Raw genomic sequence first — 16,126 nt, forward strand, 5'->3', positions numbered from 1 at the left:
AAGCGAAGGAAACGCAGTACACAGGCTGGAGTCGTCGCGACTGCGGCCACGGAAGCGCACCGCAGTCCCCCCTCCACCCCCGGCCCGGAGGGCGGGAGCACGGACAAAATGGCGCAGCCGCACGGCTTTGGGTGGGCAACTCCCGGCTGGCGCGCGCCAGGCCTATCCAGGCGGTGTCCCCACCTGCGGAGTCGGAAATGGGCCGGGGGCGCGCGCCCGGGAGAGAGTGGGCGGGGCCACTTTCCCGGAAGTGCCTGCGGCTGCGGCGGGCCGCTCGAGGCCGCAGTGTCGGTAGTTGCTCAGCGGTGTGGGCGCGTAGGGAGGGGAGCGGGATCCCGCTGAGGTCTCCGTGCCGCGCTGTGCGTGCGCGCGTGCGTGCGTGTGCAGGGGGCGGGACCCAGTTAGGGCAGTGACCCCAAGGTGCGTCGGCACGGAGAGTCGCACGGCGGAGTTTGGCCGGTCCATCCGCAGAATTGTCTTTCCCCAGTCCCAAAAGAGAGGGGCGAGATGGACGGGCTCCTGACTCCCAGGGAGTCCGCAAAGTTCATTGCGGAGCACAGTCGAGATGTGTTCATTGAAGGCGGGGGCGTGCGGAGGGTTGCGGAGCTGCTGCTCGCCAAGGCCTCGGGACCCGAGCTGAGCCTGGGAGGCTGGAAGGCCCTTCACGACCTGAACCCCAAGGCGGCCGACGAGGCGGCGGTCAACTGGGTATTCGTTGCAGACACACTCAACTTCTCCTTCTGGTCGGAGCATGATGAGCGCAAATGTCTGGTGGGGTACAGAGGGAGACCGTACAGTGGGTACTGGTCCCTGTGCGCCGCCATCAACAGAGCCCTGGATGAAGGTTGGTGCCCCTTCGAGGTTTCAGTTTACTAGAGTGTCCCAAGGAGCGGATTGGCCCGGTCCCAAGGAGCACATGCCCGGTCCCCGGCTGCTAAGCGGATCGGTGATGACTCTCATCACTGATGTCTCTACCTCTCTCTCTCCCTCTCCCTTCCTCTCTCTGAAATCAAAGATGTATTTAAAAAATAAGGCGAACTTGAAGTTCTCCATTGCCAGCTCCTCAGCTGAAAATAGAAGTATGAGAGGCTTGTATTAAATCCTTAGTCAGTGGGAACTGATCCTAATATCATAATCACAGCTAAGTATAAAATCCAGCCTGATAAAATCTTAAGAACAAAGGGGACAGATGTATAACACATTTTACACAGTCAAAATACACCTGATGTAATATTACAGTTAGAAATGTATGCATAAGTACAGATGAACAAATAGAAAATGAGGGGCTTGCTGTGGTTTTTTATTATTCACCCACTTTTAGTTCATTCCTGTAACACTCATTTAGTTTTATATTAACTGTGTTGTAAAAGAAAAGGTCTGGTGAATATAGAAGTATGACATTGCTCCTCTTTGTTTTCTCATTTTCTCAAGGGATACCAATAACTAGTGCTTCCTACTATGCCACAGTGACCCTGGATCAGGTTCGGCATATACTCCGTTCTGACACGGACGTTCCCATGCCTTTGATAGAGGAGAGGCATCGGATTCTCAATGAAACTGGGAAAATTTTGCTTGAGAAGTTTGAAGGCTCTTTCCTTAATTGTGTCAAAAAAAGTGAAAAAAGTGCACAGAAGTTAATGCATCTGGTAGTTGAAAACTTTCCCTCTTACAGAGATGTGACTGAGTTTGAGGTGAGTTGCTTCTGTTGAGCATTTTAGAATTCTTGATTGTCTTTTCATTGCCAACTCTTTTAATTGTTCACACTTTTATTTCCAGAACTCCTTTTGAGAATAAAAACTTAAGTTTTGAAGTTTGTTCCTGTGGACAAAAAACAGTAACAAAATTAAGTAGTGTTTCAAAGACATTACTTCTCTAATGATTTCCAACCAGTAGTATATTCCCTTTAATTCTTTTGTCCTTTTATATATGTTTCAAACCTAAATAAGACACTGGGCCCTGAACACGATGTTGTCACTTAGGGATAAGGAGGTCCTTTAATACTTCAAAAAATTTACTTCATTGGATGAAAATCAGGATGTATACTAAATTCTCTCTAATAAAAAGTATTTTTTGTAGAGTACTAATGTATATATACTGGATGTTTTCCTTGTCCTGCACAGGGTACTATAACAGTATTATTTGCTTTATGGTACAAAATGTTTTAAAGAGATTTACTTTAAAAATGGTAAGCATTTTGTATACCCTCCCAGTGTACACCTGGATTTTGTTTTTGTAAAATTTTTAGAATCTGTTTTCACTGTGTATTTTAACTGACAAGAATTGAAAGCAACTTCAGCAGAATCACATAATATGAATCTGTTGAATTATTGCCTAAGTTAATGAATACTTACATCAAATTTAAATGTTAAACCTACCCTTTTGTAGTCACATTTCAACAACTAAAATTACCAGTAATATTGCTTAAATCACTCTTTATGATTTATAGGGTGTTTGCGCATATACTCTCACTTGATCCACAGAATGGCTCTGTGGGGCCTATGGACAAGGGACATATTGCCTCCTTTGCAGCAGGAACCAGTCAAAAAAGAAAGTTTAACTAGTTTATCTTAGGTCATTTAGTCAATAGCTAGCTGTAAAGTGAGAGATGGCCTGATTATGTATGTAAAGATTCTTTTAATTGCAAGTGACAGAAAACTAGAAAAAACTTAATCAAAAAGAATTTTTGGATGGTATTGAGAATAGGCACATCCAGGATCAAGGGATCCATGTCATCAGGATTCAGTCTCTTCTATTAGCTTCTGTAGACTACATTTTTCTCTTACTATTAACCATCTCTCTTCATGAAGTAGATAAGGTCCATGAACTTTGCATCTTACTGCTTCAGCACCAGAGAGAGAAAGAGAGAGACTTTCTCAGTTCCAAAGCTGGACTGGGCAAAGACTGATTGAACTGGCATGGATTGTGACCATTTAGGTGTGGCTTTCAGGGGTGTGTAGATCGGGCAGAGGCAGTTCCTGGAAAAGAATTCATAGGTCAGCTTTCTGTTAAACTTCATTCTGTTTTGACTAACCATTTTGCTAATGCACAGGTTACTTTGAGATTTATCTTTGTGTTCAAAGTACATCATTTCAGCCTTGTTTTTCAAGAAATTATGGATTCAGTTCCTGGGCCCATCTTTCAAGCCGTCTGAATCTACAGTGTGGGCAAAAGTAGGTTTATAGTTGTGGATATACAAAACACAGAGTTTATCCTTGTTGTATTATTTTCCATACAAACAACTGTAAACCTGCTTTTGCCCCATCCTGTGGGGCAAAAGTTCATGTGGCTAAATCCATGTATTCCAGAATCCACATGGTTGTAGAAGACAGGCTAAAATTAAATTTAACATGAATTCAGGAAACCATATTGTTTGTTTACTTTAAAATTGTCCTGAGTTTTTGTGGAAGAAAGGAGTGAATTTTTTTTTGTAGATTATAGTACTGATTTAGTGAGCATTTGCTGAGTTTCTATTTTATTTACAGCACAGTGCTTTTGATTTGCTTTGCTGAAAATATTTAAAAACTACATTAGGCTATAGATTAATTTTTCCAGTTTGCTCTATGAATCTTGTTAAAGAGTAATATTTTCTATCTATCCTAGTAAACATTATGATACAATAATTGTATTTGATACAAGTACACAGTTTTATTTCATAAATTAAGTTTTATGTCTTGCTGTTTAGTAACCTAGATTTGAATTAGAAACCTAGTTACTGCCCTGGCCAGGTGGCTCAGTCAGTTGGAGTGTGGTCTTGTACACCAAAAAAGGTTTGGGGCTCAATTCCCAGTCAGGGCACATATCTAGGTTGCAGGTTTGATCCCTGGTACAACAGGCAACGAATCGATGTTTCTCTGTCTTCCTTTATCTCCCTTTCTTTCTCTCAAAAAGAAAAAAAATCAATAAGCATATCCTCAAGTGAGGATTAAAAAAAAAGAAACCTAGTTAACATATATAAGTTATATATTGCCAGGTTGTCATATTTTGATAGCTTTGGGAATATAGCTTATTCCCAAATGATGCAGGGATACTTCTTAATGGTGATTTCTTCCACCAGCATTCAATTTAATTTGCAGAATTTACTCATTATCAAAAAATGAACAAATGTGTTTGCCCTGTAAAAGATACTGAATTTCTTAATGTTGGCCTTAGAAAATTTAATTTACTTGGTGAAAGTGGGTGTGGATTGATTGTAATAGGTATACCTTATGCTTAAGCAATATTAGGTTATCTCATTAGGACACAGTATCACTGGAGTTGTTTTTTTTTAATAAATAAAGGAATCTATATTGTCATCTAAAGGAATTTTTGTATAGCGCTTTTCCTTGAAGAATTTCATCTTATTTTTTATTATTTACATCATTTATTTATTAAAACATTCTTAAAGGTGGTCAAGATATATTTTGGGAGCCAGTAATACTGATTATTTCTACCTGTCGGACAAACAGTTACAAAAGATGATTTGGGGTTATTACCATTGGTATTAGGACTAGAAGTAGATTTTAATTATCTGTCCGTGTTTTTCCGTAGTCTATGCTGATGTACACTTGTAGTTTTGTAGAGAATTTTTGAGTTAAATTATAACCCACTATCTTACAATGCTGGGTTAAATGTTTTTCTTTCATGTATAAATATAATTGGTAGTTTATTTTTGTTAAATATTGACTTCGACCATTTCCAAAAGTGGTAGACAAATTCTGGCTGTTGATCAATTATGTCTTTACCCGTGAATAAGTTAATCATATTATCTGAAAGGAAACAGGTAAAAATGAATGTTGTGATTTTCTTCAGAGGTGAGTTTAGTGATGATTATTTTCTTCTTTATACTTAAGATTCTGTATTTTATACAGTTTATGTGAATTATGTTGCAATTAGAAAAACATATTTAAATTTAAAAAACTCTCTAAAGAAATATCTAGCTATTAGAAATAATAATTAGGAGGATTATGACACAGAAATATGTACATGAAGTAATACCATTGACAAGGAACACTAAATAGTACCGTGATTATATAAATTGCATTTTATGTGCCTTCAAAAATGTAGGAAGTAAATTTGGAGTGATAGAGATAATTTAATATTTATTACACCACTCCCCCTTTTTTTTTCTGTAAAAGGTCTCTAAATTCTTACCAACAGAATAAGATTATTCTTCCCTTGAAAAATATTTTCAACGTGTCTTTCTTTTTTAATAGCATTTCATAAAGCTTTGAGATACCCAAATAACATTTATATTTTCTTCATTCATCAGGGGAAAAGAATTTCTTTTTACAAACGGGCCCAAATCCTCGTGGCAGATACGTGGAGTGTGTTAGAGGGAAAGGGAGATGGCTGCTTTAAGGACATCTCCAGTATTACCATGTTTGCTGACTACAGATTACCTCAGGTTCTTGCTCACCTAGGAGCCCTGAAATACTCTAAAGAACTACTGGAGAAGCTCCTCAAAGGTTTGTCAGCTTAATTACGGCATTCTTTGTTATATTGTGAATTATTGTTGAATCTTTATCTAGTTTCTTTCACAAAAGTTCTCCTTTCCTTAGAAAAAAGCACTATTTGTTGCTAAAAACATAAGTAAAGGGAAAAAATGCAGGGACAATTAAAATATGGAGAAAATTGCTTTTTGTTGTTTACACTGTGGAATATGGATATTGTGGGAAATTGTGCTATTTAGACATCATAATTTCAGAACATCAAATAAAATAAAATCTAAATTTATGTTACATGAAGGTGTTCAATACTAAGACAGTTCATCAGGTGTAGTTTTTGAAGGGTGTTAATTAAGCCGAAGAGCACACTACGACATGAAATAAAAGGTCGCCTGAGAGGTGATATGTACTGGATTTCGAGTCTGGAGGCTCCTGGGTCTGCCACTGTGTTGTCTTCACAAGTCACTCAGCTTTCCTTTTCTTTTTTTTCTTTTGAATTTTTATGAGTTTATTTGTTTATTTGAGGCAAACTGATGGCATGCCGGGAAGCAGGATCTCAAATGCTCTAGTCACTCACTTTTCCAGGTTTATTTATTTACCATTGGATTCAATTATTGATTCTCAGGAGTGGACGCCTTATTTTATGAGTATAAATTGTGTTTGTGAGAAAACTAGGTTTTTTTTGAACATTTCTTTGTATCAGAAAAATAATTGTATAGTTTTAATGTTAATTTCTCTTTTGCATGCAGTATTTTCAGCTACTTTTTTCTTTATTTTTAAAAGAAAGTAGTTATGATTGCCTAATTTTCTCTTGTGAAATAGATTTCAATGACCCAAAATAAGAATAATACAGAATATAAAGGTATCATTATTCCTTTGGTTGCTTCTACCAGGCTTTTATACTGCCTTAGGCAATCCATTTTGTCCCTCTGTTTCCTTATTTGAAAAATAACAAGCTGTTTTATGTCGCAATGCTCATGTCCCAGGTCATTAATTGTTGGATACCTTTAAAAGGAAACAACTGTTAGTGGTAAGGGCTTCTTTTGCATACAGACATATTCAGCTGATCTTTTTTTTTAGACAATGTATATGCTGCTCATTCCTATGTCTAAACACTTTCTTGCCCGGTTTTCCTCACCCAGATTTTCCTTTTTTCAGTTTAAACTCTGCACATCAACAAAGGCCTAGCTCCAGTGCTACCTCTTCCACATAGGTTTTCTTTACTCTTCATGATTTGTCCATCTACTTCTCTTAATTTTTTTTTAAATATGTTTTTACTGATTTATAGAAAGAGAGGGAGAGGGAGAGAGAGAGAAACATTGAGAGAGAAACATTGACCAGCCTCCTACACACCCCTTAATGGGGGTTGAGCCTGCAACCCCGGCATGTGCCCTGACCAGGAATCGTACCAGTGACCTCCTGGTCCATGGGGCGACGCCCAACCAACTGAGCCACACTGGCCAGGCCTTCTCTTGAATTTTTATAGCACCCAGTTGTCTCTGCTACTGTGAGAAAAACTGGTGAGAAGGGTTTCACCCAGCATAGTTGAACACTTGTCTGAATTTTCTCCTGCCATCTGTTTCGTCTCCAGAAGCTCCATCTGCAGCTGTTACTGCCTCCCTTTTGTCCAGCTTCTACAAGCAGACTCTGCTATCCTTACTTTAGGCCTAATACGTTGGCCATGTTACCTTCCCTGACTTGACGTTTGTCAGTCCTCTCAAATGGTTTCATACTTTTTCTCTCTCAAAGTCCATGTCCCATTCCATACTATAAGTTGCTGTACCTGTTAACTATATTAGTTTCATGAGGCTGACGTAACAAATTACCACAAACTGGATGGCTTAAAACAGGGGTTGGGAACCTTTGTTCTGCCAAGGACCATTTGGATATTTATAACATCATTCATGGGCTATACAAAATTATCAACTTAAAAATTCGCTACGAAAAAAGCTCCTAGATTTATTGAATTTTGAGTCCCACCTGTGGGTGCCTTGGCAGGGCCAGGCCCAGTGATTTCATCAGCCGTATACAGCCTGCAGGCCGGACGCTCCCCACCCTGGTTTAAAACAGCAGAAATGTATTCTCTCATAGCTGTGGAGGCTAAAGTCTGATTCAGTATGTTGGCAGGGCCACGCTCCCCCTGAAGGCTCTTGGGAAGAATCCTTCCTTACCTCCATCTGGCTTTTGGTGGTTTCCAGCAATCCGTTCCATTCCTTGCCTTGTAGCTGTATCACTCTTGTGTCTCCTCTCTCTTTGTAGTCTCTCCTTTTCTTAGAGGGCACCAGTCATGGCATTTAAGCCCCGCCCTAATCCTGTATGAACTCATCTTAATATGATTACATCTGCAAAGACCCTCTTTACAGATAAGATCACATTCACAGATACCAGGAGTTAGGACTTGAATGTCTCTTTTTGGAGGACATAGTACAACCTACAGTTATTTATTGCTGGGTAACAAGTTATGCCAAAATTTAGTGACTTAAAACAAGACATTTATTATCTCATAGTGATCTCATCTAATGGCTCTACTTGGGTGGTGGTATCCTCCAGGATCACTGTTGTGGTTGAATTGAGAATTCTGGCACATTGATAATTAAGTTTGGAGGAATTGATTAACAGGAGAACTGAAGTGGAAGGATGGATCTGTCTGCTGACACCTGGAGCAAAGTAAGGAAATGGAAGGGCACAGATAGTATCTGTTCTTCCACCTGCCCCAGTGACCAGGGCCTAACCCTTGGGAGAGATGGGTAGAGGGGACATCAGTAACATTAATTAAGACCTCAGGTTACAGAGTAGAACCCAGTTGGGCTAGGGCATTTTTCACTGGATCACAGGGCCTGTTGGGTACTGTGAAACTCTGTGCAAGAGTACAGATTGGTGACTAGAAGCCAAATATAGCCTGGATATGTGTTTTGTTTGGCCTGAACAGTGTTTTAAGCAATTTTTAATTAGTTATCAACACTTGACAGGAGATTTCATATGAAAATCAAATTTTCTGACTCTTGTAAAAGTAGAGAAATATGGGAGCATTGGGTCTACCTTTAGACAGAACGGCACACCCTCTCTCGCTCACCACAGTGTACACCTGGCTGCTGCATTCACTTACTCTGTCTGCCTGACTCTTATAGGCAGTTGAGTTGATGAGCCCAGCTCTAGTGGTAGTGGCAAAGCACAGCCAGTGCCCACCCTGTAGAATCAGATATACCCTGGAGGCTGTGGATCCTGTGAGAGCCTCAGCTCTGTATTCAGGCAGAGCTGACTAAAGGATCCTGAATCCAAAGAATGATCATGGTTTTCCTTGCTCAGGTTAACCACTTTGATTTCCTAGGTTGTCCTTGATGCATCTAGGGTGTCTCCAAAACAATATTCAGTTCTCAAGTGGGGATGGGGTTGCTGTTTATTTGTTCCCCTAGGAGTCCTTAAAATTTTGCAGTATTTTTTCCACTGGCATTAAACCTAATTTTAAATCCTTTCTGTTCAACAATTTATAATCTTGATATCATGTTTTTAAATTTATGATTACCTTATATTCTTTTAGTAAGTATTTATTGGGGAGCTAGGATGTGCAAGGTGCCATCCTAGATTCTAGGAATATTGAGACAAACAAGCCAGACATCGTCCCTGTCCTTATGGAACTTAACTAGCAATTATGAATTAATGCCTGAGTTTAGAAATGATTTAAATTACCAAAAATAAAGTCTGAGATTTACAGTTTTAAACTGTGTTTTGTTCTACGGTACTTATCTGAGTAGATTTCATATCATTAACTATTAGTGCTTCTTGCTCTGTTTTTTTCCCCTTGCAGGAGAAATGCTCTCATATGGAAGTAGGCAAGAGGTGGAAATCAGAGGATGCTCACTTTGGTGTGTTGAGCTGATCCGGGATTGTCTTCTGGAGCTTATTGAAAAAAAGGGTGAAAAAACTAGTGGAGAGATCAATTCCATTCTTCTGGATTATTACTTATGGGACTATGCCCGTGATCACAGGGAAGATATGAAAGGAATTCCATTTCATCGAACACGTTGCATATATTACTGACCCAAAGTGTAAACTGATCCAAAGAAAACTGCTTGCATTTTTATATCACATAATCATATATACAATTTCACCTTGATATAAAGAGAAGGTGGTGGGGTTACAGAAACAAGAACACTGATTACCCAGTCTCACTTAAAAAATTTCTCCTGACGTATCACTCTGTATTCCCAAATTTATTCTTTATCTGCTTGTTTAGTTTTGACTCTATTTTCTCTTTTTGTGGAACATGACAGAAATAGTGAAGAAACTTTAATGCTTTAAATCTCATATTTCTTAAAATTAACCATGTCTTATAATTAATCTTCAGTGACTATTTCATCTATGCAATTGGTATCTTTTCTCAAGGTGTAATTTTCTGTATCCTTTAGTCATAGGATATGAGAGGGGGTTGGGTAGGGTCTTTGCTCTATAAATGCTGCTGCTCTTATAAGAAAATCAATCTTGATTTTTCAACTTTTTATTGGTAATGACAGTGGGTTTTATACATAATGATTTCAAATTACGATATCAGTCTGTCTAGTTTTTTGTTTTTCTTTAGGGTATGTAACTACATTGAAATTGAATAAACATTTTAAAAACTTTTCTTAAACCAGGAATGGATTATTTCATTAAAATAGAATTTACCAGATATAAATTTAAATGGTTTACAGTGAATTTGATTATTTAGTTTATGTTTCAGAACTCTCATTATCTACCACTCACTCATTTATCACTTTCACCCACACCTTCCTTCTAACATAATCTTGATTTTTGCTATCTACCTTGTCAGGTCCCTGTGACTGTGCGATTTAAAAAAGTATCCTTTCCCCAAGCACTTCACTGTCATCTGCTGGAAACTTGTTATAATAACTTTACAAAGGACAATGACTGAATATGAATGGCCCCCCCAGAGTTGTATACTGAACAACTTGCACCATCATAAGTAGTAGTTCCTGTATCTAGCCCTCCCCTATGTGACTCAGGGTAAGGTCATCCTGTCATAGTTCCACAGGTAGTCCCGAGTTAATATGAATGGTTTATGATCATGATAATTCTATTCTCTGCCTGTGACTGCTTTAGTAATGATGTAAAATCTAGTTCTGGCCAGTGACACTGGAGGGGAAGTCTGCAGGGAGGCTTCTGGGAAAAGGTTTCCCGACTTTCAAGAAAGAGACATATGACAAGGTCCTTCTTCCTCTGTTCAATATTTTGTATAAATATGATACCTAAAGCTGCAGTAGCCATTGTATGGATCCAGAGCCCATCCTAGTTATGGACTTCATGCCTGAGGTAGTAAACATATTATCTTAAAATTGCCATCATTTTGAATTATTTTTCTGTAATTTGCAGTAGAAAGTATCGTAACTAATAGTTTCCAAATTAACCTGCTCTCGAGTGTTAGGCAGACATAAGCAGAGCAAGGACGATGGGCTGGGTACAGAGACACCAGAGCAGAAAGCCCCGGATGCCTAGCAAGGGGCAAAACTGGGAAAACAAGAACCTTGTCCCCAGGGTAACCTATCCTCCCCCAGCATATGCTGGTTATGCAGTTTAGACCCCTTGAGGGTTTCTTCCCTAAAGATAACATCTAGGCCTCAGTTGTATTTCAGCTCTAGGCTCAGAAAAGCAGCAGAACCAGACAAGTGGCTCAGTGGCTGCCTCAGGACCAGTTACATTGACTAATGACCCCCTGCCCTGGCACTGACCAATCAGTGGAGACCATGACCCTGAAAGTGCACACCTGGAAAGCTGATGAATATTCTATTGAGACACTCCACCTGCAAGAAAGAGATAAATACTCTTAGGACAAAGCTCATGATCCCCACCAGGGGAGCATGCCAGCAGCATCTCCTTCCCCCTTCTCTCCTCCGAGGGAACCCCACGAGACTTCAACCAGGGGAGCAATGGGCAGCAGCAGCTCGTCCGGGCTTACCTCCTGAACCTGTCTCCAAGGCCCCCCCGCGTCTCTCTCTGAATTCTCAGTGAGCCAAAGCAGCCCAGCCTAGGTTCTCCCATTGCTGCTTCTATGCCCTTCCTTGTTTCACTGTCCCAAGCATATATTTGCTGCCATCATGGACTCAGTACCCTTTGGCTCAGTGCTGTGTAGCCCTTCCCTTTGGATATCCCCACCCCCATCACCTTTTCCTTTAATGACTTTAATTTTTCTTTATTCACCGTCTGAGAGAGCTAATTAGCCTGCCGTGCACCACCAACTGCAGCCTTTCATGGAGGTCCCGGCCAGCAGAAGCAAGAAGTTTTGGCCCAGGAGCCTCCCCTTCCTGTTGCTCTTCCTGCGCCTCACGCTCTCCTGCCTACCCCTGTACCTTTTCTCCCCCTTCCTCTCCTTTCCCTCTTCCCCCCTCCCCTTGTCCTCCTCCCACCTCTTTTTCTTCTCTCTCTCCTTCCTCCTCCAGGCTCAGCCAGCTTTGGGCTTCCAGCTTTCCCACAGTTCACTTCTTCACTGTGTAAAAAAGACAGGCAAGGCAGTGCAAGGCTGTCTGGTGCTCTTTGGTGTCCAAGACCCAGCTATCTTTTCTCTTGTGCCACTAAGCACAGCTTGGACTCATGATCCAAGATGTTTGCATTCTAATCTAGGCAGCAGATTGAAGAAGCGATGAACTTGAAGAGTGCAAGGGTTGACAGGAAGGCTCTAGCAGCTACCACATGCATTTTTGCTTTCATCTCACTGACCACAGCTTAGTCTTATGACCACAGCTAACTGCCAGGGAGGCCAGGAAAGTAGTCTCAATTTTGGGTGTTGGGTTCCAGCTAAACTATGTAAGGAATATGAATGGATATTGGGAAACAGTAAGTTTTCATCACCAAGCAATGATTTTGAAATTTTCATACCTGATATGGACTAAGAATTTAAATTAAATAACATTTCACCCTAATGGTTCTAATAGCCATTGATGATCATTTTCCAGATCTGTTATTTCATTAGTGATTACAAAATGGTAATGTTCTAATTCTAATAGTCTTGGTTTTAGGGGCCGTGTGCATGGATAACTTCTCCTTGGTGGGTTTCAGGGTAGTCTGGGAACATAATGAACATGGAGCCAGCTCCTGAAGTTCTGGAAGGTGAGAATGGAGAAATAGGATCTGCAGAGTTGTTTCAGTTGTGTTGATTCATTCCGCATACCCTCCTAAAAACAATTAATGAAAATGTGCTCATCTCCTGGGGCCCCCTGCTCACAGCCCTCCATTCAGAGAGGTCTTTTGATTACTATCGATAAACCAGTTCTAGCAGAGATTAAACATCAGTTCTAATTTCTTGGTGACTCAATTTCAACCGCTTTTGCTTTTGTTTATCCGATCATTTGCCTCCCTCTACAAACTCAAGTAATTTAGCCACAGTACCATGTCAATGCCCTCCAACCAAGGTACACTTGTTGCAGCATGGGGCCTCTCAGTAAGAGCATGATTTGGAGAAGGGCCTAAGGAAGCAGGGTTCACTCTAGATTAGATGCTGTCAGAAAACGGCAATTCTACCATTGGCTAGCTCAATAAATCTTATCTATAAAGAGGACAGGCTAGCACAAGGAAAAAGCTGAAAGTGGTAAGAAGCAGCAGTCATGCATTTTAGCCAAGATAGAAGGATGTTTGGTACTGCGTGTGTGGCACAGTGGCTTTGTTTTGGTTGTGCTTAGATAAAATTATCGAGTGGCCTTGTTTTGTCTCACTTTAGCATGGTGACCTCGTCTGATGTTGGTATTCTGTGAAATTATGTTCAACAGGATTCTAACATGGGATAGTTGTGAGTGCCAGGCCAGCTTTTGTCAAGGGGCTGCTTCTGTTTTTTTCTCAACCTTTAACTTCCCCCCTGATTAGCACTAAAGAAATTAATACATTTCATTTAATTCAATTCAGAAATCTTATTTGGAGCTCCTTCACTGTGTCCCTCCCATGAAGCTGAATGGGTACTGGTTTAATAATCGGGTGTGGAGGGATAAGTTAAATGAGCCGCAGTATAAGGCCTAGGAGTCAACTTTGAGGCAACTACGTCTTCCTTTTCCTTGTGAAGGCGATGTGAACCGTCTCTCTCTTAGTGGGCTTTAATCACTTTTTCCTTTCTTTCTTTTTTAACTTCGGTTTTTGATTCTCGGCCTTTTGGTGGATGCTATTGTCAAAAGCAAAACCTGAACAAGTAAGGAAAGTGATCTTGTTCAGTCTATTGTAATATGAAGAGCACCCCAAATCCAAAGTTAAAATCTGTGGTCAGGGTGGTGTCGCCCAGGTCCTTTATAGGAAGGAGTAGACAAGTGACAGGTTGGGGGATTTACAGGTGAGGTTGTTTTTAATCGGGAGAAGTCTCAGTCAGTTCACTGCACAGGAAATGTTTATCTCTGTGTCTAGTTAGTTTCAGGCCAACAGTTATACTTTCAGCTAATCATTCATGAGACAAAGAATGAATAATTGGAGAGTCTGTGTCTGGCCTTGTCAGCAAGGTGAGGCAAAAGGAGAAAGGTGTGTGTTTGGCCTTATCAAAGGTAAACAAGGGAGACATGAGGACTCAATAGTTAGTCTTACCTAAGTCACATAGAGAAAGGTGGTCTTTTAAGGTAAATCTATTCCCAGAACATAAAAGGTTGAGGGGATTTCTTAATGTCACTGTTTTTTTTTCTTTTTAAAAAAATATTTTTTTATTGATTTCAGAGAGAGGAAGGGAGAAGGAGAGAGAGATAGAAACACCAACAATGATGCCCTGCCGGGCGTGGCTCAGCGGTTGAGTATCGACCTAGGGTCCAGGTGATCGGGGTTCGATTCCCGGTCAGGGCACATGCCCAGGTTTGTGGGCTTGATCAATGACTCTATCATCATTGATGTTTCTATCTCTTTCTCTCCCTCTCCTTTCCTCTCTCTGAAATCAATAAAGATATATTAAAAAAAGAAAAAAAGAAAAAGAAACACCAACAATGAGAGCGAGCCAGGGATCGTCTGTCTCTTGCACGCCCCCTACTGGGGATGGAGCCCGCAACCTTGGGCATGTGCCCTGATCCGAAATCAAACAGTGACCTACTGGTTCATAGGTCTAGGTCGATGCCCAATCCCTAAACCACACCATCTGGGCACTGTTGTCTTTTTTAAAAATATGTTTTTATTGATTTTAGAGAGAGAGGAAGGGGGAGGGACAGAGAGATAGAAACATCCATCCCCTGCTTCCTGCACAACCCCTACTGGGGATTGAGCCTGCAACACAGACATGTGCCCTAACTGGAATCAAACTGGTGACCTCTTGGTTCATGAATCATTGACCAACCACTAAGCAACACCGCTGGGCAATGTCACTGTTTTCTGAAAGTATAGAGCTCAGATGAAGTTCATCATTGTCACCATCAACCCTTTCTGGTGCTCTTTCTTTGGTTGGAGACAAAGTAGGCTGCCATGGCCTAAGCAACATTTTTATTTGCTCATTTATTTTATTTGCTCCCAAACCATGGGAGGTAATGATTTTCAAAGTAAGGAAGTCCAGAATTGTAATTGTGAGTTCTCCACAGTGTAAAATATCCAGAGTCAAGAACCAAGGGTCTGGGCTTCCCTGAGGGAATTACTATATGCTCACTGCATTGGTTCTGGATAATCTGATGGAGGGAAAACTCTTCTCTATAGAATAACTTCAGCTAGTAAATGCAAAACGGAATATTAAAACTAGAAAATTACCATTTTGGAACTGCCTTTTGAGCCAGTGATCCCACTTCTAGGAATATATCCTAAGAAACCTGAAACACTTATAAGAAAGAACTTACGCACCCCTATGTTCATAGCAGAGCAACTTACAATAGCTAAGATACGGAAACAGCCCAAGTGCCCATCGGTAGATGAGTGGATAAAAAAGCTGTGGGACATTTACCATGGAATACTATGCAGCTATAAAGAAGAAGGATCTCTTACCCTTTGGGACAGCATGGATGGACCTGGGGAATATTATGCTTAGTGAAATAAGCCAGGCAGAGAAAGACAAATATCACATGATCTCATTTATATGTGGAATCTAAAGAACAAAATAAACTGATGAACAGAATAGATCCAGTGACATAAAATCATGGAACAGGTTGATGAATCTCAGAGGGAAGGCCGGCGTGGGGGAGTGGGTGGGGAGAGATTAACCAAAGAATTTATATGCATAAATGCATAACTCATGGACACAGACAATAGTGTGGTGAAGGCCTGGGGGTGGGGAGGGGAATCGGTCCAGGGTGGAGGGGATCAATGGGGAAAAAGAAGAGACATCTTTAATTCTTTCAACAATAAAGATAAATAAGGAAATAAAATAAAATTACCATTTTGGTATCCCTAATGAAATGATAGATCTGGAACATCACCACCAACGGCTGTTAAAACCATTAGGTAAAATGTTGATGGGGAACTTTTTTAATGGACGAATTAGGCTGAAAGCACCCAAACTCACTACTAATCTTAACATCACTAAAAGTAGGATATGCAGACATTATGTGCCTGCTGGTGTGCTGCAATAGAAAGTACACAGCCCTATTAGTGAATTAAGAGCGAGGGGAATGGGATCGGCTGCTAACTGGCGCGGGGAATTTTCTTTTGGGGTGGTGAAAATGTGTTGTAATCAGACAGGTGATAGTTCCAAAACGTTGTGAATGTCTAAAATGCCACCAAATAGCACACTTTAAAAAGGTTCATTTTATGTTTACTTCAATAAAAATTAACTGACTTGG

General features: G+C 40.5%; 1 protein-coding gene across 1 annotated transcript; it reads left to right on the forward strand.

Moving 5' to 3' along the window:
• Nucleotides 1–10,098, forward strand: QNG1 (Q-nucleotide N-glycosylase 1). The gene is made up of 4 exons (XM_081152040.1): nucleotides 1–844; nucleotides 1,432–1,691; nucleotides 5,249–5,444; nucleotides 9,229–10,098. The coding sequence occupies exons 1-4, from the start codon at nucleotides 508–510 to the stop codon at nucleotides 9,459–9,461; spliced, it is 1,026 nt and encodes a 341-aa protein (XP_081008166.1). The 5' UTR covers nucleotides 1–507; the 3' UTR covers nucleotides 9,462–10,098.
• Nucleotides 10,099–16,126: the final 6,028 nt, after the last annotated feature.

This window comes from Miniopterus schreibersii, assembly GCF_964146895.1.
Source record: "Miniopterus schreibersii genome assembly, chromosome: 11".
NCBI lineage: Eukaryota > Metazoa > Chordata > Mammalia > Chiroptera > Miniopteridae > Miniopterus > Miniopterus schreibersii.

Coding starts and splice junctions, on each gene's coding strand:
- QNG1 (XM_081152040.1), top strand. CDS start 508: ATGGACGGGCTCCTGACTCCCAGGGAGTCCGCAAAGTTCATTGCGGAG. Junction 845..1,431: donor CAACAGAGCCCTGGATGAAG/GTTGGTGCCCCT, acceptor CATTTTCTCAAG/GGATACCAATAACTAGTGCT. Junction 1,692..5,248: donor GAGATGTGACTGAGTTTGAG/GTGAGTTGCTTC, acceptor TTCATTCATCAG/GGGAAAAGAATTTCTTTTTA.